Raw genomic sequence first — 21,022 nt, forward strand, 5'->3', positions numbered from 1 at the left:
AATGATCGATTTTATCAGGAAGTAAATGACATGCAGGGCAGTTATGAGCTTGCATCAACAAAAATTCCATCCTTTCCAGACTGAATTAAAAAATACCATCAATGAAGGTTCACTGTGCATTCAAACCAAATGGACATCAGTTGTTAAAGTATACAGTAGGCTGGGCAAGAAGGTGCACTTGCCATCAATCTCCCTGATCAGTTGAGCAATTCTCAAACATAGAACTTCAGCTACTTGGCATCTTAACAAATACATGGGACAAAATTTTCAGATATCAGAAGATCAAAATAAGAGAGGAAACTATTGGTCTCAGCTCTAAGTACCTAATATTAGGGGTTCCACCCTCTCAGTCTCACTCAATCACCTCGTCTTTAAGATTGAGGCAGTGGTATTGATGGATTCTGGAAGCCCTTCCAGTCCTAACTTTCTGCGAAGATAGACTGTAGGAAAGTCTCACCAACTTTCAAGATCAACATGGAAAGAAAAGAGGAGATGAGAAGAAAGTCAACAGAGGGAAACCTAGGTAGAGTTCAAAGTCATTTCACCTGCTTCACCATTTTCATCTAAAATCTGTTCCTCAAATATGGGAACACCAATCACGTCCAACTCGTGCCTGTAAATTGCTCCAAATCATCTTTCATTCACCTGACTCTGCCCTTACCTCATGAGAATGACATTGATTTCATGTCAAGAATGATGCAGCTTCTGTATTTAACCAGCTAGAAAAACCTCTTATCTTTAATGTTGATTTAAACAAATGATGTCCTGAGAATAATATTTTTTTTAAATTAAAAAGTTTACTGTGTATCCCACTTCCCATGTTGGATCATTTTCTCCCTTTTTTATTCTATAGGTTAGTATTTTCAGACACTAGTCTTGTTTATGTGATCCCTTTGACTCTTAGTCCTATCATTATGATCAACTGTGAACAGAAATTGATCACTTGGACTAGTGAGATGGCATTGGTACATGCCACCTTGATGGGATTCACTTTGTGTTTCTATGTGAGTGCAAACTGTTGAAATCTTTGCTTAATATATACTAAACTGATATTCTGTATATAAAGAGAATTGAAAATGAATCTTGATGTGAATGGGAGAGGGAGCGGGAAAGGGGAGGGCTGTGGGTGGGAGGGAAGTTATGGGGGGGGGGAGCCGTTGTAATCCATAAGCTGTACTTTGGAAATTTATATTCATTAAATAAAAGTTAAAAAAAAAAGAAGCTAATCAAGTTAGAAAAGAAAAAAAAGTTTACTGGCCTCAGATAAATTACTATCTCATTAATCATGGCACATGAGACAAAGGACTTTTTAAGTTGCAAAAATTAAGGATATGAATAAGAATAGTCTAGAAACAGATTGTGTGCATGATTCCAGGAACCCCAAACACATCCTGCCTTTAATGTTCTTATTATTTGACAAGGATCTTTGTATTTCCCTCCAAGGGTGACTTGATCCACACAGCAGTCTAACAGATTTCCATAAGCTCATTACTTCAGCTATAAGAAGTGAGAGGAACTGAGGAAGGTGTCACTTTTTTTCTTCTTCTGAAATCTCCCTGGATTTGTCTGTCAGTGTCATCCTCTATCAGACAGTTGCAAGGATTTGCTCCCATACTTTTCTTCCTTTCTCTTCCCTGGACCCTTCCTGGAACCTCAAAGCGGTCTATTCATCTTGGAGTACCCACAAGACAGAGTCAAGTCCCAGGCACATCAGGGGCATTGAAGGGATTATGTATGAACTACCATGCTCCTGAAATCTCTATGGCACTGGCATGTGTGCTGCAAGCTTGGAAGAGATGGGCTACAACTTAACACTAATTTCCATTCAGTGACATGGTCCTTAGCAACATTTTAAAGTACTTCAGCTTGATCTAAAAACCCAAGGCTTCTTCCTAAGGTTAGTAGGAGATGAAAAATGAAGTATTTCCATGAGAACATGGGAAATGGAGGAGTTTAAAAAATATTTGGAGAAGTGTAGAGAAACTGTGAGGGAGGCTTTTTGTGTATGCTTAGCCTAACACAGCAACTTCACAAGGAACTCTGTGAATAACAATCTGCTTGTGACTCAGCTTAGGAGGCCACTGCCTAGTACATAACCTTCTTGGGGCACAGTTAAATGATGGACCCATTTCATTCTACCTCCTTTGAATCTTGAGTTTTTAAGTGAAGCCAGTCAATGTGGAAATCTGCCTATTTTCTGTGATGCACTGAACTACTTCATTGCATTGCACTAACATGGTTCTACTGGTTCTCTATAATAGAGATGTTTTACAAACATAGAATTTCTTTTCTGTGGTTTCTACTACAGAAATAAACTCTTAGCTCTAGTTACTATAATCATGGAAAAAGCAATAACTTTTTTAATTGGGGAAAATCAGATGCATTAATATAAAGTAAAAACAATTGGCATTAAGAACATAGATTACCACATCTACACACATGTGCACTGATGGCCACTGATAACATAGGACAAAGTTTCAATATAAAAATAAACTCATAAATTTTCCTCACTTAAAATGACTAAAATGTTTTCCCGCCCCTTTTTTCTACACTGCCAATAAAACTTTACTGCAAATTATATTTGGTTTGGATTTTTTTTTCTGTTCCAAAACCCCTAACAAATAATGACAGTTGCCTAGACACTTATTTATTTGGTTCAGTGCTGTACTATGTGTACATATTTCTTTCCTGGGTTCCTAACATATCCTGAATCTAATCATTAACATTTTTCTTCATTTCCATACTTTTAATGCACAATCTCAACCCATAAATTCTAACATAATTGCACCCAGAGATATCTTTGTTTAGTAGTAATAATGCTTTTTCCACCACACAGCTTACAGAGCAATCCTCAATTAATTCCCAATTAATCTCCATTAAAAAAAAAAAGAATTCAGCAGTGAATAATCCTTCTGCTTCCCAAATCCTCATGCCGTGCGGTTGGGGCAGCTTCATTGCACAATGTATGGCCAAAACCCCAGCAGGCCCAGATGTTTCACGGGACAGACGCTGCACCCCTCACACTTCTCTACATTGACTTTCCGCAAATCCAAGATGAACGCTTTATCCCCACTGTCCTGCTAAAAATGCTTCAAATCTCCTTTAGGAATAGCTTCTGCTTGTCAGCTACCTGACCGGCAATTCTGGAATTCAGACAAGGGATTTGAAAAGACTGAATCTTTTGTGAGGCTTTAAAAGTTAATGATTCTATGTTAATTGCCACTGTCTGATTCTATTAGGCTTTCATACTTTTCCCCTGGAAAATCTAGCCTAGTTCCTGGCATGTTCCCCACCCTTTCCCAGAAAAATGTTCTCCTCCCTGTTCCTCTAGGGGCCTGGAACTCTCCCTAGTTGACCTTACATTTTTGAATATGTTTTATTGTTTGCCTTCCCACTTCCAAAATTCCATTTTCTGACACTCATATCCATTATTATGGTGCATTTGACCACATTTTAATTGCATATCTACAACTTACTTATCTAACATCTCAGTATCTCTGAATCCATCTGTCTTTTGATAACTGCCCAAATTCGATGCTTATACATTGTCGTCAATTAAGAATGACTTCAGGATGCACATCAGCCCTCAAATTCATGATTGCATTTTCTTCTAAAGAACAGCTGGTTGATGCAAATGTTTATTTCTAAAAGGTTCTTTTGTAAAATTGTGCTCTTTAAGTTTTACTTTTAAGGATGCTTTGACTTTTTATCATATTTAGTTTCTCTTGGTGTTGGAGTTCTCATAATCTTTCTCTGTTGAGAAGGTCCCTCTTTCAGCAGCTGAAGATTAAGAAGGTTGGTCTTTATGTCTAGACACTTTAGTGGAAACTGGACACTTTAGTGGAAGGAAGGGCTCTGTATTTGCATTATGACATACATTAGCCAGTAGCCACACACAGCCATGGTGAGCATGGAATGTGGTTAATTGAATCAAGGGATTGCATTTTTAAATTTACCTAATTAAAATTTAAACAGCCATAAGTGGTTAGTGGTTCCCTTACCACACAGCATGAAAGAGTATTATAATGGGACAGGCAGGAATGCTTTGAGCGCCTGGTTTGGCATCCTGGCTACACTTCCAATTCCACCTTCCTGCTAATGTACACCTTGGGAGGCAGCAGGTAATGATTGAAAAATTTAAGTCAGGGCCACCCACATGGGAGATCTGGATGGAGTTCCAGACTCCTGGCTTTGCCCTGGCCCAATCCCAGATGTGGCAGCCATTTGCAGAATGAATCAGCAAATAAGCGATCGCTTTTTGCCTGTGTCTGTCTCTCTGTTCCTCTGCCTTTCAAATAAATAAAATAAAAAAAATATTTTTATAAAGGGGAATTACAATTATCACTGATGACCACAGAGACAAGCCATGCATTGTAGTAAATCTGTAATGCTTAGTTGGACAGTCATGTCTGAAAAGAATGACATCCAGAGGACAATTGCTTGTGTCTTAGGACTTCTCATTGAGAAACAAGACTCTTCTTGTCTTGGAATTCTCAACTCTGGTGATATATAAGAATTGCTTAGAATTTTTGTAAGCTGGCAGTGTCCTGATGAAATGATGAAACACTTGGGACTTGCACCAAGTTACTGGGAAAAATGGGAGCAGAGACAGGATGGCAGAAATGAGCTGGCATTTGTCACGTGCTGATAAACACTGAACAGGACGTGCACACGTCCCATACCATTTCTTTCTCCCATTTTATGCTATGATTTCCGTGTATTGTCAAATTTAACAAATGGCAGCTCCACTCCAGATGAACTTAATTGTAATCCAATGCGCTTCTGTATTTTTGGAAAGGGCTTGTATTACTCCAGTGCTCACTAAGTTTGAGAATCATTGGTTTATGAAGAAGTCCTGATGCACAGAGGATATGAACTATCTTTCTTTAAGATCTGAAGAGATCAGGGAAAAGGAATCAAGACCTAAGTCAAAGAAAACAATATTTATTAAAAAAAATTTATCAAGAAGCAGGCTTTGTGGCATGGCTGGTTAAGCCACTGCTGGTGACACTGGTATCCCATATCAGAGTGCAGGTTTGAGTCCCAACTGTTCTGCTTCTAATCCAGCTTCCTGTTAATGCACCTGATAGTCCAAGTACCTGGGATCCTGCTACCCATGTGGCAGACTAGAAAGGAATTCCTAACTCCTGGTTGCTGGCTTCTGCCTGGCCTAGCCCTGGCTGCTTTGGGTATTTGGGAAGTGAACCAGTACATGGAAAACCTCTCTCTGTCTTTCTTTTCCCTTGCTATCACTCTGCCTTTCAAAGTAGTAGATAAATAATCTTTTTATAAAAAGAAATAAATAAAAAGACAGGACAAAATGCACTGCCATGTGCATTAACTCCTTTACAAAAAATAATGCTAACGGTGTTGCACAAGTAGATTTACCACCAACTTTCCTTTCCAGGTGGTTTATGGGACTTATCTCAGAAGACCTCATGAGAAGATTACTGTTGGTCTGCCCACCCTCTCTTTCCTTGTACTTTAATCACTGGCCAGGCCACCCATGTGGTCATCTGTCAGTATCTCAGATCCATGTTCCCTAATCCTGCAGCACTGTTTGACAATGGTTAGCAATGATCCTCTGCAAAGTGGATCATACAGAAACAGACATCCCGGACTGAAGCAGCATCATTCTATCAAGGTCCTCATAAAAGGGATTTTTAAAATTATTTTTTAGTCAGTCAACTTAAAAAATTTGAAAGCAATCTATTTTTCTTTAACTGACCAATATGTGTGCCACTATCAAATAGTACAATGCAGCTTGCTTAACATTCCTTATTTTTCCCAAATGTCCAATAATTTCAAGTTTGGTTTAGTGGCTGACATTTTAAAAACGATGAACTGGCTATATAAAATGTCCAACAATGCATAAATGTATAAAATGCATAAAGCTCAACAATGCATAACACAGCTCTGCATAGATCACTATAGAATCTCATGCCTCACCTAAAAGTAATGCCATAAGATATTCATACATATTGGTTAATAGGAAACTGGATTTCATAGTTACCAGATTATTAAAAATATAGACACCTTATCTTTTAAAATACACATTTCTTTAGCTTGGCTATGATAAATTTTTTAATAAACATGCACTTATTTTTGTCCATACTTAATCCAAAAATTGTAAATATATTACATGTAACCAAAGGTATTAGATGTTAGAAAGCATCCATTGATATCAACCAGACACAAATTCAAACAATGAGACTTTAGTGAATGTTTGTCTACTTTTCCTGTGAGTTGACCATACATTTTCCAAATTCGCCCAACTACTAAAAACCTGGATCTAGGAGCCTCAGAAAACCTCAACCATGGAGGATTCATTCATCATCAGTGCAGCATTTTCTAGACCAGATATAAGATTTACCAAATAAGTAGGGTTTACCTGACTCTATGCAAGTGATACTCTTTACTACTAGTGGAAAATGTAATGATTAATTAGGGAGGTATGCATTTGACAAGGTGTCATGCAGATTTTAATAAAAACAATGCATACAGATTGACAAAAAGATACTGCAGTCTGTGGGTAAAAAAATAAATAAATCTGACAGACAACATAGAGCTAAACACACACACACAAAGCATGTAAAACTAGTGAAATCTGGGTAATGTTGGTGAATTATATCAATATGAATTTCCTGGTTGTGCTATTATACTGCAACTATTCAAGTGACTACTGTTGGGGGAAGCTAGGTAAAGGATTTATAGGATACCTCTACATTATTTCTTTAAATACTGCACATGAATTTACACTTGTCTCAAAATAGAGTTTTTGTAGTGAAGTGCTAAACAGAAGCAAGTCTATTGGAAAAAGATTTGTTAGAACAAAACAAAATCAATTATCAGTACAGATGTAATCAACTATTCAAAAAGGCTTTAATGATTGGGTTAAGAAATTCTAGATGAAAGCCTATTAATAGATACTCCAAAATTCTTATCAAAGGAAATCATATAGTAAATACAGTACTGCATGTCACTAGGGGTTCTTGGCTAAATGATGGATGCAGAAAACCTGGAAAAATTCCTGAATGAACCCTTCACAGTGAGTTCTAGGTACTCACATCATGAAGTAACAGAACACTGTCTTGAATGCTAACCATGTATAATCGTGCTCCAAAGAATAATTTTGCCAGAAAAACACTGTACTCAATAAAACTTGATTGCACTCAGGAGCCAATCCAAGCAAAGTTGCCTCGTGTGTCAGCGATGGATATTATTAGCCACTTTGTGTGTCATATGCATCAATGTTTATGGTTAAACATTTGTATAGCAAGTGTGGAATAGCTTCAGGTTAATGCAGAAGTCTATGAAGAGAAATGATTGAGTCAACATATTACTGTGTGTTATAGTAAAGAAATCCTACAAGATCCCACTAGGGAAGAATAAAAACAGATAAAAAGGCTCATAGGACAGTTAACTTGGGAGTTCTGTGGGGAGGAGAATACATTAAATTCCGGAGACACAAAAGTGTGACTAGGAACAAAAGAAAGGATGATGTCAAGTAGAATACATTTGGTCCATGCTGAGTAGAATAAAGCCATTGCACTGAGGACCGAATGTAAGTATAGATGAGAAGTCACCAACGGGGAGATCATTAATGTGAAGACATTTGGAAAGCAAATTAAAATTAGTTACGTAAAGCAGGGATTTTTATGTGTGTGTTTGGGATTAGAGTCATGATTAGACAAAAAAAATGTGGAATAATCAACCCTACTTTCCATACTTGATTTTGTTTTGAGAGTCTTGAAAAAACAAGGATCTGAAATAACAACGAGAGGTCAGAGTTGGGGTCTTTGCAGGGCTCAGTGATTTATTGGAGGAGGAAGGAACATATGGGCCTGGTGTGCACAGGTTATTGGGAAGATGATGTGGACAGGAGAGGGAGAGAAAGAAGGAAAGCAAGTCTGCTTAGTGCAAACAAAATGGCCAATCACAAATATTTTTGAGCAGTTGCTGGACAAGGTAACTGTTCAAGTTAAGAAACTAGCAGTTATCTAAGAATGCAGAGAGAAAGTTAAGTACTTGAGACAAGGTAGGGCTGCTGGGTATAATTGCAGCTAATTTATTTATTACTTTATCTGGACACAAAGACAAATAAAACTATAGGTAAAATTCAATTTCACAAAATTGCCTTAAATTAAAAATTTTAGAATAGGAAATAGATTCTTCAATTCATCAATGGTTATCCAAAATATGAATCTATTTATAAAATTATCTCTAATTTATAATAGATAGATCCTGTGTGCATATAGCAGATATGAAACATTAAAAGGCTACGGTATTTTTCATGAGGTGTCAAAAATATTCAGGCACTTTGTTAGCAGGAGCTACATCACTGGAATGTTCAAAAACTGAAGCTAAGAAATTTTATCAGTGTTTATGTTCATAAAACAAGGATCAAAATGACTTAGGTAATCATAAAACCTGATTCAGAGAATGGTATTTTACACCCAAATAAAGCGTTTTGTCAAATTCCATTGTGTCCACTCAATGGCAGTAGCCAACATTTTAAATGATGCCGAGATTTATTTTTATTGGGAAGGCTAAAAACTTAAGGTTTCGAAACATTTTACGAGATTTTCCTTTTAAGGGCACTAGGCTGCAGTCAGGATACGGCAGTTAGTTGCCACTACTTGGCCGAATGGACAGACATTACTTAACTTCTCTGGGTACATTCCCTCATCCAAAATGTGCATTCATGAAAATGAGTAGTACCTGAGTTCCTTTTAGTAGCTGATACTTCTGAGTCCCAGGATTTGTCTAATTATAAACTGTAACTCATTAAGAAAACTGACAGAGCAGATATGTCCTGAAATCTGAGAGTTAATGAAATAGTGGATGTGGCTGAGTCTTACTAGTCACTTCTGCATACTACTGACCATTTATCATTCTGTTCTCCCCACTCCTTCCATGTTATTTCATTATCTAGAAGACAAGCAACCACTGGTCCTTTCCATTTCCCTCATGCTAGGGATCAGATTGTTGTGACTCTGAGCACTCCAAGAGTCAACTCTGTATTTTGGATTTTGATATAATGCTTGATTGAATTATTCAAAATCAACTGCTGAAAACCATCACCTATAATAATTTAGAATTTCTCTGGAATACATTTTCCAGTCCTCCGCATTGTATGGTGAATGTCTAGGAGGTGAACAGAGTCAGTTTCCCAGGACTGTTCCCCAGGGAGTTTTATTGTTCTCTGATGCCTCAATTTTAGCAATATTTCAAAGAATTTGTTGAATACACATAAGTGAACAAATAAACCATTGTCATTGTAAAAAGTCACTTTCTCCAAATCGAAACATGTTTTTATCTGTGTATTAGGAATATAATACATTTTTAGTCTTTACTAGTATTTGCATAGTTGTCATTCATGAAGATCTTCAAATACAACTTCTAAAAATACCAATAACCTCCAGAATATATATTTTCTCTGTAGTAAATGTCATATCATAGCAGGAAAATTTTATGCCTGCTTTCCTGGTTAACAGCTAAAACAAACACATGAAATTTCATTGTCATCTTTGAGGCTTTACGTTCTGTTTTTCTTGACTAATCGTCTCTCTATACATTCCTTTTTTTTATTGGACAGAATTTATTTTATTTTACAATATACTTCTCAAGAGAATAGATTTCGATGGAGAAGTGGCAAAAGACACTTTGAGGAGGAGCCCTAGGGAATCCCCAAGCAAAAGAGATTGAGAAGTGTAAGGGCAGAGAAGGCAACTTGAAGCTATATTATGACTTGGCTAGAATTCACTCTATGTTTCAGGAAAATATCATGCAACTTATTCAATTTGTAACCGGATAAAATAATCAGTACAGGTTTTTTCAAATCCTTAGCAATCACTTAGGCAAGCAACATCTTACAGAAGTCTTTGTAGTAAAATATGAAGTGGGAAGACAGTGCAACTTATTCAATTCGTAACCGGATAAAATAATCAGTACAGGTTTTTTCAAATCCTTAGCAATCACTTAGGCAAGCAACATCTTACAGAAGTCTTTGTAGTAAAATATGAAGTGGGAAGACAGTGCAACTCAGAAGATCACACACTTCCACTGATCCATGGTAAAGACAGTCCCTGATCTCCCTGACTCACAGGTCGTTTTAAGTGCTTTAAGAATATTGACTCCGTATAGTTGTTGGGAAACTAAGGCAAGGACAAGTTCAATTGCTGACCATGAGGTGATGGCTGGTGTGAGATGCAGCGAGGGTGTGGCCCTCATGGCTGGGTTCTCCCAGATCTACCGGCCACAGTCCTCCTTTGGTAAGCTTCTATGTATTTCATCATCAAACCTGCAAGGATCTGGCTTCTCATTGTGTTTTGTCAATGGAGGGCAAGGAAAGAGATTGGAGGACATGAAGAAGACAGGTTAGCGTCCTTATTTGACACCAGCTGCCAACACCAGCTGCCAACCTCCACCTGAAGTCTCAACTTTGCCAGAATCTCTGTCCTGCTACTTTCATTGGATTCTAGCAAAAGCTCTGTGTGTCACCTCAAGTTTAAGGGAGCTTTTGGGAGCACCTCATCTGTAATTCATTTTCTGTTGCTTCCCTGGGCACTGCGCACCATCCAATTGTCATCATCAAACTCTCTTCCGTGTTCTCTTGAGTTTGGCACCTGTTTGCCTGTCTGATAGGACCACTGAGAAACATAAGTCCTCTATGATTTATCAACTAATGGCTTAACTATGCAAAAGAAGTGTTGTCATGTTTTTCATCTTCCCAAACATCCGGATTCCCAATAATAAATTTGTTAAAGGTTCCACCTCCAGGAACAAAAAAAAAAAATCCTAGAAGAAAAAGGTATCTCTAATTGCCTGAACTGAAGGTGGACATTCCCAAGGAAATGTAGCCAGCAGCAGGCCCCAGATTTGAACACATGAACTCTGGCTTTCCTGCCATTTTAATCTGTCCCAATAGTTTACATCTACATGCTGTCTAGTTTAATGCATCCAGATCTGTTTATATTTCAAATAAGAAAAAAAAGCCCATGTAAACATAGTATATGGTTGGAAAAGATTTTGTCAAATAAGTAAACACACTGAGATCTCATTTTACAGTTGAAAAATATCAAATAAAGATAGTTGTCACTCGATTTAAATTCACTCAGTTAATGGTAAAGCACTGCGCACATAGTCCTTGAATTGTGAAAACTATTTGTTAAATTACTGGTGTCTTACAAAATCAAAGCTAAGTTTTATCCATTTGGTTTCCACTAAGTGTTTGATGGCACAATTTTATTTTCATGGACCGCATGTTTTAGTTACCAAAATAAACCAGTGATGTGTGAATTTTACTTTGCGGTCATATCTATTTGATAAGTCACTGATCATTTTGTTATTTTTCTTCAATTAATAAGAATATGCTCAGCTTTATTTGCTAGTTTTTCAGGCAGCTAAGAATAATACAAATGTTTGCTGAGCAGTCCAGTGTAAAAAGCTGCCTCTACGGATATGGAATACGCCACTGCATTCACAAATAACTGCCAATTTTCAAAAGTACACTTTTATTTGGGTGTCATTTCTGGCAAAGCTTGAAGGCTGTATTTTCAAAGAGGAAAACTACAAGGCTTCAAAATACAACTGGCCACCGCCAGCCTCGGCTGGACCCTCCTCTGGGTTTCAGCAGAGCCTCAGGGATGACTTCATCTAAGTCATTCTCATGCCCACACTCAAGGAAGATAACTGTGGATATTTTTTATTGGAGAAAATGGAAGTCTCTTGAAGACTGTAGAAAATAATGGCAAAAGGAAGGGAAAAACAAAAGAAAATAAAAACTACAGGGGACCTGGCAGTTTTGACTTTTATAACTGCCATTGATCATCACTTCCAGCCTGCTGGATCTCTCCACACAGCTGTATATTATGCAAGCTTAATATTTTATTTTGTGATTGTAGCACTTAAACATCGTATTACCGCATTTAATATAGATTCTCTAATTCAGATTTACTGTTATGAAGAAATCTAATTTGGATTTCTATTTACCTATTCAGGTACATATATGCTAATATTGTCTATAAAGAAATTATTTTATCTATAGCTACCAGATGTTAATTAATTCAGTATTCATTGTTATCCTCTCTTTGCCACTAAACTTTACACCAAAATACAATAAAAACCAAAAACCATAAAATAAACACTTTGCATTGAGAATTTCAACCCCTATATGCTAGTGAGCCTCAGAAAACATATCTATAGTATCTTCAGTTTAAAGCCTATAAACACACACACAAAATAATATTTAAATATATTTGAAACATTGGAACTTAACTGATTCTATGAAATTCTGAGGAGCCACAACTTATGAATTTAAAGCTGTAATTAAAACTCTGAAATTTTTGCCACTGAGATATTACATAGTAATGTATATTTGTAATAAAAATAAAAATTTCAAGGAGGTAAAGAATGAAGCCATCGATGTACACAAACATTTCAGAATTCCTACTTTTGAATAAATGTTAATTTTTTAACATAACACTACAATAATATCCCATAAGTTGAAGAGCCAATTTAGTAACTTTTAAATGTATATGGTATGGAGAAAGCAAAGTGAATATTTTGAAAGTCTTTTTATTTCTCACAAATGTTCTCCCAAAAAATGAATAGTTACAATATAGATTTTATCTGATCATTTTTGTTCATATGCAGATATGAGACCCAAAAACATATTACGAAATGTAAAAACCAATAGTCCAACACACAGTACTCAGTTTGCAAGCAGTGGCATGTATAAATTCAGAAATATTATATTGCTGTGGGAAACATAACATCATAAATGAAAGTTTCATGAACAGTTGGATACTTTATTATTGTGTATTTAAGATTTTAAGTATAGACAGAAATTAATTATTAACCCATTCAATCACACTGTAGACACCAAGTTATTTTCTGTAGATTTATACACTTACCAGTTAATTTAGTAACGCACATGTCAAAAGATCTTTAAGTAGAAATACTTACTCTGAAATGTAAAAACAATGTCTGGTATTTACGTTCATCAATTTTATGGTATTTATATCAATGTTACTGATTATTTTCCATCATAAAATATTACTTACTACCATTTTCTTACAGGGAAAATAACTTGTCTATACTCTGATAATGTATGTAAAACAGGAAGAACCACTTGGGTAAAGGGCATCCCATTTAGGTTAATTCTGTTGCAAAACAGGTAGTGTCAACTAAAGCTGAGCTCTAAATAACTTACCCTCATACATTTCACTACATCATAGCAATATAGTAATCCATAAGGTTTTCTCCAGTTTCGTTTTGAACTTCATGATGTAGGAGTAGTGTGGAGAGTTTTGCAACTCATTTTTCTTTATGCTATTTCTGTTTCAATTGGAGGCCTCTGTTCAAGTAAAGCTATTTAAAGAAACAGTCCTATGACCACTCAGCCAAACCAAATATAAAAAAGTTAGTGCTTCATTATCTTTACAACCTTTACAAAAAAAACTCCATATTAATCAATAAGCCATGTTAATAGCTAAAACACATGATATAGAGAAATAAGTAGTGATGATAAAATATGTGTCTTGTTGCAGAATTTTGTTGTGGAGGAGACATGTCATACCTACCTCAATTTCTGTTTTGTGATTTGTCCTTGGTCTGTATTTCATCTTTGTTCCTTCTGATTTTTAACCGTTGGAGTAGGTCACAAACATAAGTCAAGAAATGCAATGTAGTTTTTAAGTCAATAGTGGATCCTTCTTATTTTAAGATTATAGCTAAGTGGGAAATGTTATTATTGATCGTCTCACTTCACAGACTAATGTATCTTCCTCACAGAATGCTTCATTGTTACAAAAATCAGTGTGCAAAAATACAGGCTATTTGGGAAAGGTGGCTTATACACAGCTATGAACTCAACCAATATTAATTAATTTTGTAATATATGTTTTCCAATTTTTCAATCTAAGTAACATTTATCAATAATAGATATTTGCAACCCTCAATTCAATGCTTGTAAAAATAATAGGCTCAGAAATTCAGAAATAAATTACTAAAGTGAGCACAGCCTAAGACTTAATATATTGTCATATAATATTGATTTTTTTTTCATTCGAAATGGAGATATAAACAGCCCTCACATCTTTGCTCTGTATTTCAAGCTGCCATTTTAAGACCATTAAATGAATCAAATTGTCCAACCATGACTACATTACCAGACCAAAGACCTACAACAGATTTATATATAGGGACTTTTACACATGATTCAGTTATTAGTTCATCTATAGGCTGACATTTTCAAATGAAAAAAGCGTTAGTTCTTCCATTACCTTTGGAATTAGCCTCTCAAATTTCCATAAGTATAAGAGAGAGAATTGATCCTTTCTGGCATTTTATATATTTTCATTTAAAACTAATTTCTTGAAATAAGTAGGCCTTAGAGCAAATATTATAAGTTGTGACTTCCAGTGTTGTGATAAAGGCCAATGTTTTCAAGCACAGAGGGGAGAGGGGTAATAAACAAAACATTTTTTTTCCAGTTTAAGAGTAGAAATCAGCTTACAGGGTGTCAGCATAATGGTTTCTATTGATAGTTACTATTAAGTAAAAATTAAATGTTAAATATTTAACATCAAATTTCTAACCTGAGGGAAAGCTTATATGTTGTCATGTCTTGCACTTAATGGTTTTCCTTTTCAAATGTTTTAGAGATTTACATAGAACTGGAAAATATTCCTACTTTTATTTACATTCTTCCTTTCATTCATTGATGGCATTCAACAATAAAGCATCTTCATTTCAAAGAGTTCTTACCCAAAAATTAATCTACTACTCCAAGAAAAAGAGTGAAAATGGTACATTCTGTAGTTTTGAGACTTTTAAATTGTTCAACATTCTCCTTAATCTTTGAGATCCAACAGAGTATTTTCTTCTACTCTAAAGCAACTACTAAAAAGACACAATTCAGTAACACAGAAATGAATAATATAACACAGTCATGGAATATCTAGGAAAAATTACAATATGATGCACAATTAGCTTGAGTAAGATGTAACTTTGGGTTTAACTTTCAGTTTATTAAGTGCAGTGTGTACTTGTCATTCTGCAATGCCAAGCATATAGACAAACACTGTTCCACAACAAATGTTTTATGAGTTGGTAGCTATAAATAAAATATTTGCCATTTTACAAGAATCTAATATAATGCAACGTCTAATAAAATTCATGTCTCCAAATCATGCCCTGTTTTGGATTAAGTTCTGACTTTTAGGAAATACAAACTTATATTCACTAATTTGAAAGAATATATTTACAATATATATTGTATGTCCCCCACAAAAAAACTGGCATTACATCGATTAATCAATTTTAGTTATTTTAACTGAAAGTGGGCAGTTTATACCCTGTTCCTACACTACTTGGAGAACAATCAAATGTAATTGAAGCCAAGCAATTGACACTATTTATAGACATTGCTCAGAATCACCTGCTTTGTATTGATTGTCTTAAGCACCATTGTAAACTTTCAATTTTTAAGAGTCCCTTTGAAGACGTAGCAGATGTTGGCTTGCTAATAATGCTAGAAAGCATAGCGGGTTCAAAGTTACAAAAATGTTAACACATATAAAAAATAATGGTGTACTTTCCTATTAAACTTGGTTATTTTCAATTGTCAATAAACTATAATGGAGGCCTAAAGTCCATAAATATTTGCTTCTAAACCCCTAAGCTTCCATGATTTGTACATGTGTGTGTTCATGTGTGTTTGTGAAGGGGAAATGCATATCCATACTGGGAAATGTTACACACTGTACTTTTAGCATCATTACTATGGATACAGATGCGTGGTTTATAAATATTTGGGCCGCTTTTCAATATTTTCTAGTGATCTAAATTCTGTTAGAATTTAGCATTGTCACAAACACTACAAGTACAGTTTGGTGTTAGATGCAGGCGTTTGGACTTCGCCGTGTTTGGACTTCGCCATGGTTGTATGCATCGCGTTCATTCTCCACTATAACTACACAGTGATTATAAACTGTATGACCAAATGCACATGATCTCCACGATGCATGATCTGCATTTCACTTAACACAATTTCAACTTTTCAGAGTTCAGAAATCAACTCCATTTTAGGTTTTAGAAATATTGCAGTATTAAAACTGTGTTATAAAGCAAGAGTTATAATGTTAATATGCATGATAAGAATAGGCCAGAATAAGAATTATTTCTACTGTTGCTTCAGTTTCTGCTATGTTGAGAAGTCCTTATAACACTAAGGAGTAAAATAAATTCTAACATAAATTATGGAAAACCAAATGCAATATAGGAGAAAGACATCTTAAACTTAAATCTACCTAAATGTCTAGTCAATATTAACTCAGAGGTTAAAACTGGCCAATTAAGTTTAATTTCAATAATTATGCCATAAATAGATCGAGCCAGAAACTGTTGTGATGTTTCCTTTTAGTCAAACATTCTTCCAGAACGTACCATCAAAGAAAACCCTCATCTAAAGTCCCCAATGATTTTATCCTTGGTGATGGCTGAGTGTATTTCCCACTCAAGCTGTAATCTATCAATACTTTATGCGGCTGACACAAACTTGCTTTTCATGGACCCTAAATATCAGCTTCAACATGTAAAAATGAATTTTACTTTGTTATATGGCTAATTTCTCATCCATGAGAGAGGAGCTAAGGAGCATTAAAGGAGGCCAATTTTTTTTTTTTTTAAGTTTCATTGAAACAATTCGTGGGCATCAGTTCTTGTATTCCACTTTCTCTATCTGTCCCAAACAAAATCACACTTGCCCTATGAAATTCGGATTTGCCCTAAGACACTCAGGGGTACTGGGCTGAGTCAGGACGCCTGAGGAGGGAGCCCATCATCCGGCTTCTCCCGCGGAGAGTGAGAAGGGCCGCTCACTCAGAGCTTCTAGTTCTAGAAGGATGTTCTCATCAGCCCGAACCGCCTGAACTGCCACCGCTTCCACACCAACACTGATATCCAGCGCCCAGTCTGTGCAAGGGCCATTGCTGTCTAAAACTGGCCCTTGTTTATTTATTTATCTTTAAATAATGAAGATGAAAACCTTCTTGCTGGGATTAACCTTTCAACTGGTCTTAAGAGAGTTTCATTTGTAGTTAGTAAAACCCATTAAAAATGAGTGACATCGCTAGTAACTTTCTTAGATATTAACTAATTTGTGATGGGGCATTAATGGTCCACCCCTGACCCTGGAAAGTAAAAGTCGAAAGAAATCCAGCGCAGGCTAAACTGAAGAAAGATCGGTAGCATCGCTGCAAAGCAATTCCAACGCTCATTTCCATCTGCGTCCTTTATGTGGCCTAAAGCTTTACAGGAGATAGACATCTGCCAACTCTTTCAACCCACGGCTGAGATTATCTTCTGGGACTATAGACATCAATTTCGCAAAAGAAACACACGCTAAGTGTTCTATTGCGCAAATGACATCTTCCTAAAACACGAAGGAACCCAGGGTCACAACTCCCCTTCAGTGAAAAATCCTCTGAACAATTTCATCACAATGCAGGCAGGTAAGGGCTTTGCAGACCTGCCTCTGTGGTTAGATTTCCCGGGCAAGCTGCGCGTTCCGGCGCTCCCAGGGCTGTTAGGTTCCGGGCACGCAGACGAACGCCTGGTGGGTGCCCCGTTGCGCGTATCACTTTGAGCAGACAGCACTGGACCTGCCCTTGGATTCCCAGTTTTTGTCGTATTGCACTCATTGAGAGAGGAGTTGATCTTCCACCCTGAAACCTCTTCGATTCTCCCTTTGCATTGGTATCATACGAATACTACTAACTACTCCTAACAATCGTCTTTCTCCAATACTTTTCGTCATCTATTTGTTTAAAAATTTCTGACATGCTCCTTAAAAAAAAAAAAAAAAAAAAAAAAAAAACTTCTTAGACACTATCTTCCTTTCCCAAGAAAGGGAAGCATTTACCATTTAGAATAGGTTGCTATTTAAGGAATCCTGAAATCCAGAATAAATAAATAAATAACCTAAAACTTTTTTTTTTTCTCATACGCTCTGCCAAGTTCCATTCCAAGGTTCCAAATATTGTGCAACGATTTGGAAAGCCAGTTAACGATGGGAAAAAGCGAGCCATTCGGAGTCGGGAACATGCGAGGCAGAAGTCCGGGAGCCGCACCCGCACGCCCGCCCCACGGACACGCATCCCCAGGCGCACGCCCCTCCCGGCGCCGCGCCCGGCCGTCACGCCGCGCAATCGATTTCACAAACTGTCACTCGCTCCCCTTTGGTCTCAAACTTCTGGAGAAGTAGTTTGGGACCTTGGGAAGCCTAGAGCTGCCGCTGCTGGCTGCGTGTAGGTTGCGCACAAGGGTAACACTCCCCTCGCCCCCCCAAGTAACTGGGACCACAGCCGCATCTCCCAAACCTGCGCGGGCTGGACACTGCCCCAGCTTTTGCTGTGCCCCGCTGCAGCCTCCAGCGCTTGCAAACTGCCGCCCTGGCCCGACCCAGCTGCGTCTGCACTCCGGCCGAGGGTCCTTGGCGCGCACCTTACCTGAGCTGTCGCTTTTCCTCTTGCCCCCGCTTCGCTTCTCCACCTCCGCGGGTGACAGCGTCTGACGACCGTAGTCCCCCGGCGCGCAAGCGGCCCCAGTCGGGGTGCTGGAGCCCAGGCTGGAGGAGTTGGAGCACAGGACCGGCGGGCTGCTGCCCAGTTCCGGGGGCCCTCCGGAGTCCGGCTGCAGGCAGAGGCTGTGGCGCGCCGCGCTGGGCGGGGAGGACATCTGCGGGAGGTGCCAGTTGGTTTGCAGCGCCTGGTGCTGTTGCTGCTGGTGGTGGTGGTGGTGGTGATGGTGGTGGTGGTGGTGGCCCCGGTGGTGCTGGCTGGCGAACATGCCCTCTTCGTTGGGGTATCCCGCGATGATGCACGAGGACGACGAAGTGGAGAGCTCCGGGTAGGACATGTGGTCGGATCTCCCGTGCAGGGCGAGCGACGACTGAGAGAACGGGTGCAAGCCTTGCGCCGTGGCGTGCGGGCTGCGCAGGCAGCCAAAGAGCGGGTGTTCCATAGCATGCAAGTCGCGGGCTCCAGGCGGGAAGACTTCAAGACGACCGCACCAACGCTGGCACCACCAGCCTGCGGGCGCTTCTCCGTGGCAATCGTGTGGCTTCCCCCGCACCCTACGCCGCCCCTGTGTCCCCAGGCCAGAGCCGCGCGGGCTTTCCGGCAGCGCTCGTGTAATCCCTGTCCTAAACCCTCGGGCCGGTCTCCTTCACATATAAACACTGGGACCCAGAGGAGCTTCCCTCCGAGCGACTCGGATGTCAAGAGTGGGAGCGGTCGAAGCCAAAAGAAGGTGGTCCCAGAGAACTATACGCCTGGGGGGTGGGGTGGGGGGGGGAGGAAGGGCTCTGGGAGGTTATAAATAGAGTGTAACGTGAGCCGGGGGCTGGCTTAGGAGCCTGGCGCTGACCACATGCGAGCTCCTCCAGCGCGCCCGCTCAGTCTGCGCCCCGCGCTCCCAGCCCCGCTTCCCACTGCCGGCTGGACAGTCCTTCCGCGTGTCCCCGCCCGCCCGGCCCTGCCAGCAGCCCCGGGCTGCAAGCCGCGCACCAGGCGCCGGGATCCCGCCAGTCCCGGCTCCGCACCCACCCCCCAGCCCCTACCCGCGCACCATGACTTGTCAGTGCCATTTGGAAACTGTCACCCGCAGGAAAGCTTAGGGGTGCGCCCAACCCCTGGGGGAGTGAGCGCGGCTGAAAAGGGCAGAGCAGAGCCAAGTCTAGCGCACGCTGCGAGAAGTTTCTCAGACTTCGCTCGCTGCGTGCGCCCCGGGGCACAAGGCGCGCCCGGCTTTTTGCCGCCGAGGTGTGTGCGCCGGCCGGGCACCGGGCTCTGGGGTAGGGTCCAGGTGCGGAGTTGCGCAGCGCGACCCGCAAGTGGGCAGCGCTCGAGACCGAATGGACCGGGACTGGGTGCGGTGAGCCGGCGGAAAGTGCGCGGAAGCCCGCGCCCAGGCATCCCGACGTGAGCCGCCTACTGGTGCCCTGCCTTGGCGTCCCGCCCCCTGACCGTCACAGCGAAACTGGTCCCACTCCATTTCCCAGCCACCAGTCCATCTAGAGCAAGCTGTCCTGGGCCGGGAAGATTCTGAAGAGAGTTTGTCCCTGTCACATGCCACGTGCGGATTTGCACGCGTGCTCCCAGCCTCGCCCCCTCCTCCCCCAGGAGGCAACCCAGGGCCCTTGATTTTCCTCCAGAACCCCACCGCCTCTCTCCCGCTCCCACACAAACCAGCTCCTTCCACACACTCCTCCTCACTGCGCTATGGTGCCACTGATTGGGAAACCGAACACTCTGATGCGTGCCATCGGCGCTTGGGCGTTTCGGGTTTGCATCCCGCAAACAGGAAAGCATAAGTTTGGAGTCCCTGAGCGCATGCGGGCCGCTGGCTCTGTCCCGGGGGCGCACCGGGCCGCGGGGCAGCCGGCTCCCAGCTGGGCCGGTGCCGTCAGGAGCGCGCGTGCCCTCACTGCTCCCGGCCGTGCCACCAGCGGTGTTGCCCCGTTATTTTCATTGTCTCAGGTGTCCCGAGGATGGGGACCAGGTCTTTGAAGTTGTTCCTGAGATTAATGGGCACAGCAGACGGGGCTGGACATCTGGTTCGAATTAGGGGCGAGTACTGAGCCATCTCTGGGCGGTGTCCCCGACGGACGGGCAGGACCCTCGGGCCCCTGCCCGTCCCCGCGGTCCTTTGGAGGGGAGCCGCAGCGCCGCAGCTTGGCGAGAACCCTGGCATCCGCGGGAAAGATGGAATCCGTTTCCGCGGCCTGGAGGTGGGGTGCAGCGGGGGTTTGATGGGGAATTGGGAGACGTGTGAGCACTGCTGGCTTGAACGGAAATGGAGCCCTATTTGGAGGGAAATTAGTTTTGCAGACTTCGTTTAAAAAAAAAAAAAAAAACTAAAGCTTTTGTTGAGCGGCGGCTCAGCCTTCCAGTCTGGGTCTGAGCTGGAAGCGGCCGCACGCCGTGGACGGTAAGGTTTTCTGCGCCCGCGTTTC

General features: G+C 40.3%; 1 protein-coding gene across 1 annotated transcript in view; it reads right to left on the reverse strand.

Moving 5' to 3' along the window:
- Window positions 1-19,317, reverse strand: part of MEOX2 (mesenchyme homeobox 2) — a 78,181-nt gene extending 58,864 nt beyond the window's left edge. The window contains exon 1 of the mRNA XM_002720835.5: window positions 18,516-19,317. Coding sequence (XP_002720881.1) covers window positions 18,516-19,029 — 514 coding nt within the window. The 5' untranslated portion in view covers window positions 19,030-19,317. The remainder of the gene's footprint in view (window positions 1-18,515) is intronic.
- Between the last annotated feature and the right edge of the window lie 1,705 nt (window positions 19,318-21,022).

The sequence above is a fragment of the Oryctolagus cuniculus genome, chromosome 16 (genome assembly GCF_964237555.1).
Source record: "Oryctolagus cuniculus chromosome 16, mOryCun1.1, whole genome shotgun sequence".
In the NCBI taxonomy this organism is placed as follows: domain Eukaryota; kingdom Metazoa; phylum Chordata; class Mammalia; order Lagomorpha; family Leporidae; genus Oryctolagus; species Oryctolagus cuniculus.